The 9,520-nt window shown below is 37.4% G+C and overlaps 1 protein-coding gene across 3 annotated transcripts in view; it reads right to left on the minus strand.

Moving 5' to 3' along the window:
* Positions 1 to 904: 904 nt before the first annotated feature.
* The window catches only part of mpp2a (membrane protein, palmitoylated 2a (MAGUK p55 subfamily member 2)), a 39,232-nt gene continuing 30,616 nt past the window's right edge, over positions 905 to 9,520 (minus strand). For all 3 annotated transcript variants that reach the window (XM_017432210.3, XM_017432209.3, XM_017432211.3), the window contains 5 exons: positions 8,546 to 8,614; positions 8,087 to 8,248; positions 7,312 to 7,514; positions 2,955 to 3,083; positions 905 to 2,864 (listed from right to left, as the gene is read on the minus strand). In XM_017432210.3, the coding sequence (XP_017287699.1) occupies positions 2,688 to 2,864; positions 2,955 to 3,083; positions 7,312 to 7,514; positions 8,087 to 8,248; positions 8,546 to 8,614 (740 nt within the window). In that variant the 3' untranslated portion in view covers positions 905 to 2,687. The remainder of the gene's footprint in view (positions 2,865 to 2,954; positions 3,084 to 7,311; positions 7,515 to 8,086; positions 8,249 to 8,545; positions 8,615 to 9,520) is intronic.

Below are 9,520 nucleotides of genomic sequence, written 5' to 3' on the forward strand. Positions count from 1 at the left end.
CATTTTCTAATTAATTAGCAATCTTCATAGTTTTTTAGTGCCCAGCCTGTTAAAACAGATGTTGTTTGATTGTTTGGTTTTTCTCTTAGGAGTTTTTCAAAGTTTTAAAGCATTTTCTAGATTGTTTCAAAACGAACATGCTTGTATGTTCAGTTCAGCTATCTCCTGAAGCAGCTGCCTCCAAGATGAACTACAGATAAGCCCAGAGATGAATGGATGATAATGGAATGTTTTACATCTTCTCTCATACACTTCACCACATATCCTGTATGCACATGTAGTGCAAACTTTTATTTCAAGACAAGATACTTCCTATTTCAAAAATCTAGACAGAAATAGTCACTGTGCCATAAAACGTAATGAAAGTAACTTACAGTGAATGACTTATTGTGAAAGTTGCTGCTTTTGTGCTAAAATGTACATATAAAGGTAAAAATATAAACTGACCAAAAAGTTGTGAATGCATCCATGTGATCTGATAGAAAAAAGACAGTAAGGGTTTGAAATCACTTCAAGAGAGCAATGGTGTTATATCCAAACACTTTAGGTCAAAGAGTAGCTGTCAGAAAAAAAACCATCATCTGTTTTTTTAGGTTACTGTTAGAAACTACAGCACTAATAGAAACAGGATAATATTCTCCGTCATGTAGTATGTACAGATTTTGACAAATGCCATTTTTCTTCATTGTCTTTAAAATTCATTGAGCATTAAAAATATTTAGAAACTGCCACAATAAAAACTTAGTAAAAAAATGTCAATTTAAAAAACCCCTGCTAAAAGCATGTGTGTGGTAACCCAAGAGCTCATGAGAGCATCTAGGAAGCAAAGATGACACATATATGGTGTGATTAAGATATCCACTCACGTGTTATCAAAGGCATTGTTAAATAAAATTCTGGTCACTTAACTGTCACATATTTATTATATTGTTGTGTATTGACAGTTGTTGTTTTTTTACAAACAATGTACAACATTTAATAAATACAAACTTGGTGACATACAAAAGTGTAAAACACGAATGACTGTAAACAGAACAAAACAAAATAAAGTTTTGTACAATGTGTGAGTTTAAAGGGTATGTAGGATAAAACACTTCAAACTCACGTTCCAATAAATCTGAACAAACTGGTTATATAAGCAATCAATGCAGTAAAAAAAATAAAATCACCAACTTGTCTTTAAGCTGTTTGAATCAGTTCTGACTGATCAGAAAAATGGCAATACCTAATGTCTTTCTTTTAAATGCTGGTGTTGTATATTTGTTTTCTTTGCTAACCTTAAGTGGTGGTCCACACTGGTAATAGCTGGGTCTATAGTTGAGCTATGTTTGGTATTTTGGAAAAAAAAAATCTATATTTTCCAACTGAACAGCAAGTACTGTACTTTAATACAGTACTATATTTTATTTATTATTATTTAATACTGTATTTTAATACAGTACTTGCTGTATTTTCACTGAAACCTTCACTACAGTTCTGAATTAGACTTTTTTTCCATTTTTAATAATAATGTGGTTATTCAGCTTTTTGCTTTTTTTTATAGATTATTTCCTTTTGTCTTGAAGTGCCTTAGTGTGTATTACTACACTAAATAAACGGAATAGGTGTTCACAAATGTGTAGGTAGGAAATAACCCCTAATCATGTTAAGGTTGTCAGTTACAAAATAAACCAATCAAATGACTTAAAATGTGTAAATACTGTGTTTACTGCAGAAACAAATTGGTTGAAGGTGCTGGATTTAATTTTTTTTTTTTTTTAAAGATAGTAAAAATTATACTTCATATTAGCTGGCAATGTTGTTTCCAAATGAATCCCAGGGTTTATGAGTATCTGACAATAAACAATCTATTTTTTTTTTCTTTTTTTACATAGCTTACTTATTAAAGGTGGCAATGACAGCTGATCCTCCTTGGTAAATATAAGCAAAGTCTATCAGTAAGAGCACGTTCATTTAAAAATAGCCTAAAGTTTGAAATCCTTAGAGACATGCATGCTGAGAACTTTATCTGGACTAACCTAAACCTGAAACCACATCTACACTGTAAACAGGACTTCTCCAGCCAGAATCAGCTTTTAGTCCCCAAAAGGATGTTGATTCTCTTCAATGTGACTGTATAAAAATGCATGAACACACACTCACCAGCCACTTTATTAGGTCCACCGGTTCAACTGCTTAACACAAACAGCTAATCAGCCACCTACATGGCAGCTACCCAATGCATTTAGCCATCCAGATGTGGTGAAGACGACTTGCAGAAGTTCAAACTGGGCATAAGATTAGGGAAAAAACAAGGATTTAAATGACATTACATGTGGCAGGGTTGTCAGTTCCAGATGGGCTGGTCTGAGTATTTTAGAAACTGCTGATACACACAACCACATCTAGGGTTTGGACTTTAGCGAGGCATCTTCACCACATCTAAAAGGTTAAATGCACTGACTTACAGCCTGATTGGCTGATTAGCTATTTGTGGTAACAATTAGTAGTTGAACAGATGGACCTAATAAAATGGCTGGTGAGTGTGTGTTCACACACAGTCTAGGTACAGTTTGTTTAGCTACTGATAAAGTCAGATGTCTGAGGAAACTGATGAAAAATACAAATATGTAGTATTTATCCATCTGTGTGTCCACAAGAAATTATTGTTAACGGCTTTTTTTGTTTGTTTGTTTTTCAAGTTGTTTTTAAAACACCCAGGTAACAGGGACCCACTGGGGGTTCTTAGAAACTGTTTCCAGTGCAGCTTTGACAGTGCGGTAGGTCTCATCAAGGTTCTCACTGATGATAGTTAGGTCAAAGTATTGACCATAGGCTGCTTTAATCTTCGTACTCTCATTGCATGACCTCTGCAGCTCCTCATCCTGCAACACAAAACACGTAGCTTGGTTTAATTCCCTGCTCTGTGGTCACAGACTCTGTGGAATATTTTAAAACAGGAATTTCTCTCTTACTGTCAGTGTCTTGGTGACCACTCCTGCCTCCACAGCGGAGCGATTCATCGCCTTGAGCACCTCAAAGTCTGGAGACTGAAGGAACACTACATAGGGCAGGAACTCGGATGTCCGCAGCACTTTGAGGGACTGGAATGAATGAGCAACGTTAGATACAAAGGGCACATTTGATTTGGAAAATCACTTCATTCTCTGCTTAATGGCATGTACTTGTCTTTAGAGAGTCCTAATAATGCAAGAACTCTAACAACCCAACCATGTCATATTTTTGGGCTTTTAATTTTTTTTAAAATGAATCAATTTAGTGAGTTGTTGAAATTTGCAGACTTTTCATGTCACACTCTCTAGAAAATGACCAAGCCTGCAGAATAATATACTGAGAAAGTAAGAAGGTCCAATTCTTTTACTTCTGCTTCGCAAATCAAAGCAAATTCTCATCAACAGTACATAATTCAGTTAGTTGGAAAAGGAAAGGAGAAAAAAATTTCTTGACTACCTGAACAAAGATTATATGATCCACCTTGTGTGTGTAGTGTCATTTTTTGTAACCAAAAAGTACATTTTCTTGAACACATGTGGGCAAAATTGTTGGAACCCCTTGTTTAATGAAAGAAAAACCCACAATGGTCCCATAAATAACTAGAATCTGACAAAAGTAATAATAAATAAAAAATGAACAAATGAAAGTCAGACATTGCTTTTCTTTTCCTCGTTATCTCCCAGCTGCAATTCATTTCCCACTTCCCAGTTCCTTCAAACCGCTCTAGTTTCTTTCATTCCTTGCTGGTTTATTTCTTCTGCCTAAATGTTCATGCTACTGAGTTTTTCATGCCATGTTTGTACTCTCTATCTTTTTGCTCTTGTCCTTAAGTGTTTGTTGCTTTGTTCTTGCTGCCACGTCACCCTTTTGTTTTCTTTTTCTTTTTTCCTAATAAATTAGTTTTGTTTTCACTACAAGATGAGTCTGGGTTCCCTATACATCGTTTTAACAGTGTGGCATGTTTGAAGGCTTTATTTGTTTGTTTATTTCATACATTAAAGGCTGACCCCCTCAGAATCTGCTCAAAAAAAATCTGGTCCCTGAGAAAATTGTTTTGGTGACCCCTATAATAAGGACTAAGAAGGGCCACAATATCACCATGAAAAATAAATAACATTCAAACTACCATAAAAAGAAGGACTTTAAATTGTTCTCCGTGGTCTGAAAACAGACAGAGGACTGAAGCAACAATGGCACTATGGGTTTAGGAAGCAAACGCCAGAGAGTTTGGGATGTGATGGTTTCTAATTACTTCAGCTTTTTTCTGAGATATGAATTACCTGGGTCACTTCTATCATGGCTGTCTACAAGACTGTGCCAACAGTCATGAGAAAAAAAGTCCAACCTCTTCCAGTTTGGGGTTGTATGTATCAGGACATTACAGTGACCTGGGCCTCATGTCTCAACAGTGTGTACGCAGGAAATAGATTTGTGCACCATGTTCCATGCACAGGTCGGGACGTATCAAAACAAACGGAGGCTGTGTGAACATGCAGACATTATGCAAACTTTTTCAGTCAACAGTTTCAAACTACAAAGTACTGAAATACGCTTAAATACACCAAAATGTGACTCCATTTGATTTTTATGAACTCAAAAAGCATTTGAACATGTCTCATGTTGATCATTTTTAGTTTAAAGCCGAACAATGAAACTGAACCACATTTAACCTCATACAACATGATCAAAACAACCTCAACCCTGGTTCCCTGGCACAAACAGAGTAACACTGTGTATGCTGTGAAGTGCCAGGCGGACTGTGATCAGCTATACATCCAGGAAACAGCCACTGCTCAAAAGGATGGCCCAGCATAGAAGAGCATCATCATCAGGGCAGGACTGTGGTTTACTCCCATCTGCAGGCCAGTGGTCATTCCTTCAGAGATGAAGATGTGCACATCCTTGATAGAGAGGAACGTTGGTTTGAGAGAGGAGTAAAGGAAGCCATCTTTGTTAAAAGAAACCGTCCATCATTAAACAGGGGCCCGGGGCCTCCGTGTCCAGCTGTCACCCTGCTATAATGCTGTTGCTGCAAATATCGCTCAGCTCTCTGTGATTAGCAGAGTTGTTTTCTTTTCACCACCTCAGATCAACCTTTTCATTAAAACTTCAGAAAAACTGCCCCAAAATTTTCCTTCAATCAAGTTTTAACACCAGAATTTTTGTCCACCACATAAAAATTGGTTTAAGAGTGAAAACAATTTGATTATGAACTGAGCACATAGCACTCAACAGTTTATTAGAGTTGTATACGGAGGATATAAGGCAGATTCAAAACAAAGTGCTCATAAACCTGGAAGAGGCAGTGAAAATAAATGATCAAACTGGAAAAATTCCTGAAGAAATTATGAAGGGGCCTGCCTCTTGGTGTATGATTTGTTTTTCTTCATCTTAAGTATGACTAAAAATGAATTATGACCAGAGCGTCGTTGTAACTTTGGTGGCCATCTTGAATTTTTGATTAGCATTCAGTAAAAAACTGAACGCTCTGGACATGAAAAACCAATATCAGTATAGCTGGTTCTTACTCTCAGTTACTAACAAACCAAATTGTAGCTAATTATCTCAGAATGACTGAGTTATCGCCATTTTTCCCCCTAAGTTAGCTTTAGCGGCCCTTCTGAATTGGGTGGACATAAAATACTTATCAGTCATTCAGGACTGTCTTATGAATATTTCTGTTGAGTGTTCATGAGATAATCAGATATTTGTTCAGTTTTGACAGGATCTGAAGCATTAATGATTTTTCCTTTCCACTGTGGCCTTTGTGCTGCTCAGAATGGGGGACTGTGATGAAGAGAAGATTCCTCAGACAGACAAATTTTGGCTTTTACATTGTATGTGAATGTTTTTGCACAGTGCCCTGACATGAGTTTTATTGTGACTTGGCACTATATAAATAAAATGAATTGAATTTGTTTCCCATAAGATGTTTTTTTTCTGGGGTTGTTTCTGGTGAATTGCATCACCAAGGTAACTCGAAAAGATAATAAATGTAACAGCACGTCTCATGAGCGTGATGGTCATTTTGATGTATAATTTGTTAGGGTGCACTTTTCTAAAAAAAAAAAAAAAAAGAGAAGCACTCTGAGCCCGAAAACCTCCACCAAGGCCATAGGGTCATTGATGAAATTGTTGGATCAGGCTCATGTGTAGGAAAAGTGCACAGGATAACTGTTCTATGTTCGTGTGTGAAGAAAGATTGTCAAGATTGTTATTGTCAGGAGAACATTGTCCCAGAACAGGATGCTATGATAACGTAAACAGCAGTTTGGGAAAAGGACGTGCAGGTCCGTTTGACCCAGTGATAATGACCGGGATGCTTCCCAAAACTGACTAAAGCTAGGAGGTAGCTGCCAGGAGGTTATGTAAGTCAGAGTGTTCAGGATTGGTCAGAATTGTTACAATACACACAAATGTATTATTTCTGTATAAATATGCCCTGTCAGAATCAGACTTTGGATTTTAGGGATATTGTGAACGTAAACCAGAGTGCATGAGGTGCTCTAAAAAAATTTCCCCATATTGGCTAACAGAAAGAAAGGAGCCATTTCCCTGCCTCATTATTTCTTTGTAAAAGCTTCTGCATCAGCTGAGCCTTTTTACCACAATCATAATCTGGATCACCACCAAAATGTATTCACTTGTTTTTGTGTCAATCCCAACATTTACTGAAAATTTGATAAAATTTTGTACATTATTATTATTTTTTTAAAGAATTTTGCTAACAGACAGACAGACGGACAGAAAAACCAACCAACATTACCGAAAATGTTATCTTCTTGGTGGAGTCCAGAGACCCATTTAGAGGTAGCTAACAATAGGTGCTATCATTAGAAAAGAATAAGGCTTTGTCATGCATCACATTGCTTCTATGCTTTTTTAATGGCAGGTCCCCAAAAGAGCAAAAATTCAAATGTTTGAAGACTTCACTTAGAAAATTACTGAAATAAATGGAGACTGCCCTGTAAGCGTAGAAATCCCCCAAATTTATTTTGGTAATTTGAGACAGAATGACAATAGAAATTATTTTTGTTTTGTACAAGTATCTCTGCATTCATCCCCCCATCAATGAAGCTCCACAATAGCACTTTAAACAATACTTGTAAAATTGTTGAGTGCTGCCAACAGAAATATTTTAAATTAGTATTTTTTTTAGTTTACATTCTTTTTTATTTGGATCTTCTACTGAACAACAAAAATAATAACTTACTTGGCAAAGAAGAGATATTGACAGTAATTCCATGTCCCTGGCCAACCTATAGTTCTGTACATAGATCTCCGGTGAGTGGTCTACAACCACTCTTGTTTGCTTACCTGTGGATTGGCATCCAGTATGCAGATGCGTCCTGCTTCAACCACCTCATGTATTGAGTCAACCTTTAAGCCATATAGGTTGCCCTCATATTCTCCATGTTCAAGATAACGCCCATTCTTAATGTCAGCCTCCATTTTGCTGCGGCTGGTGAAAGCATACATCCGACTTTCACACTCGCCCTTTTTGGGCTTTCGGGATGTGTCTGGACAGACAGAAAAGCAGTTTTTCATTATTCTACATTCTATAGCTAATGGTAGCCATCAAAACCATTCAAATCCAAGAAGTAATGTTTTCAAAGCAAAATGAATATTCCATAAAAACTAATTTTGTAAACATTTATGACAAAGGCAGTTTGTTAAATTTTAAAATTGAGGGCATACTATTTCTTCAAGAAATGCAAATCACATGCCACCTTTCATGCAACAGTTATAAACTAAGATCATCCTACGTTGAGAAATGAATTTGTAGCCATTTTAGTCAAACCTTGATTATAACGTTATGCATAATATCTCATGTGATATTACAATATGACTTGTTCAGAGTGTGTGTTGGGAATGAGTCTCAGCTACTACCACACCAAATTTTAGCACAATTTCTGTAAATTTGACTGAATATAGCCATTTTTTTGATTTCATAGTCGATTAGCTGTGGCAGTCATCTTAACTTGGATTGGAAAAATTGACAAAAATATAAATAAAAAATATCCAAACCAAATAAAAACACAAGCTGCTGTGATTTCAAGAATAAGATACTTGAATATGTCAGATTGCATACATGGAATGGTGGTGCCAAAGAGTTGAGGATCTCTCAGTAGGAGCTTGGCCTTCAGTCTACGCCTACCAACACCCTGAGCACCAATTAAAACCAAAGTTTTCCTTTTGAAAGGCGGGACCTTAGCCACCTCCTCATACAGGAGAATTTCATGTCTGTCAAATTCTGGAAGAAAGGAAGAACAGGAAGAATGATTAAACGATGCAACTTAAGAACAACTCCTAAAACTCAGTTCTTAGCTTGCTTTGTTAAGTCAGCCATCTTGAATGGGCTTGACTCCAAATCAGTTGTAGATGTTCATACAATGATTACTTTCCGTAAGTATCACTAAAATCTGTCTAGTGGTTTATAAGATATTTTGCCGACCGACAGTATCACACAAACATCTCTGAAATAAAGATTTTACAGTTACAGGAAGTGCAGAAACCCTTATTTCAGTGTATGTAGACATGATTCTGTTACCTGCATTTTTTGTGGTCACATACATCATTTTCTTCTTCTTTTTCCCTCCAGCACCAGTGCAAAGATTTCCTGTAACATGAAAATAAATCAGCACTCATGTAGGCAGACTTACATTAGCCTACTGAAACAATTTATGTTTTACAACCATTGTCAGCTGTCAGCTGCTGGGAACCAGTTAACTGCTCAGTCACTCACATTCATGAAAGAATACACGGAACATTACCTGTTCCTCACACACTTCTTGTGTGCTAAAATCTGAATACAGGACGTCCACCCGAACTCTGATTGTTTTGTGCTCCCCTGGCCCTTTTGCCTGGTCGGTTTTTTGTTACTGTTTTATGTTTGATCTTTGCTTCTTGCCCTCCATCATTTTGTTGTACCCCCCCCCCTCCCCCTCCCGTGCTAGGTTTTTCATTTTTTTCTTTCTTTTGGGGACTTCAGGAGCCGTCCCTGGGGGTGGATTCTGTCATGATTTCTTGTATTTTTGAGTTTATTCTTGGTTTTGGTTCTTGTTCCATGGGTCGCTTTTCTGTTTAAGTTTATATTGTCTTCGTACTTCAGTCAGTATTCCCCTCACCTCTGTCTGCACTTGGTTAATTGTCATGCCCATCTCCACCTGCTGTAATCACTCACCTGTGCCCACTTTCCATTATCATCCTTTGCTTTAAAACCTGGTCTGCTTCTCCACTTCCCCGCCGGTTCATTGTTGTTGTTTGTCTCTGGTTCCACCTTGCCCTGTCTTGCCTTTCCGTTTTGGATTTTTTGTTAAAGTCTGTTTTGCTGCCACGTCAGCCTTTTGTTTTCTTGTTTTGTTATTTTAAAAATAAATCACCTCTCCCTGGGCTGCCACCTTATCGTGGTGGAGGGGTTTGAGTGTCCCAATGATCCTAGGAGCTATGCTGTAAGGGGCTTCATGCCCCTAGTAGGGTCACCCAAGGCAGACAGGTCCTAGGTGAGGGGCCCGACGAAGTGCAG

This window comes from Kryptolebias marmoratus, linkage group LG12 (assembly GCF_001649575.2).
Source record: "Kryptolebias marmoratus isolate JLee-2015 linkage group LG12, ASM164957v2, whole genome shotgun sequence".
NCBI classification, from domain to species: domain Eukaryota; kingdom Metazoa; phylum Chordata; class Actinopteri; order Cyprinodontiformes; family Rivulidae; genus Kryptolebias; species Kryptolebias marmoratus.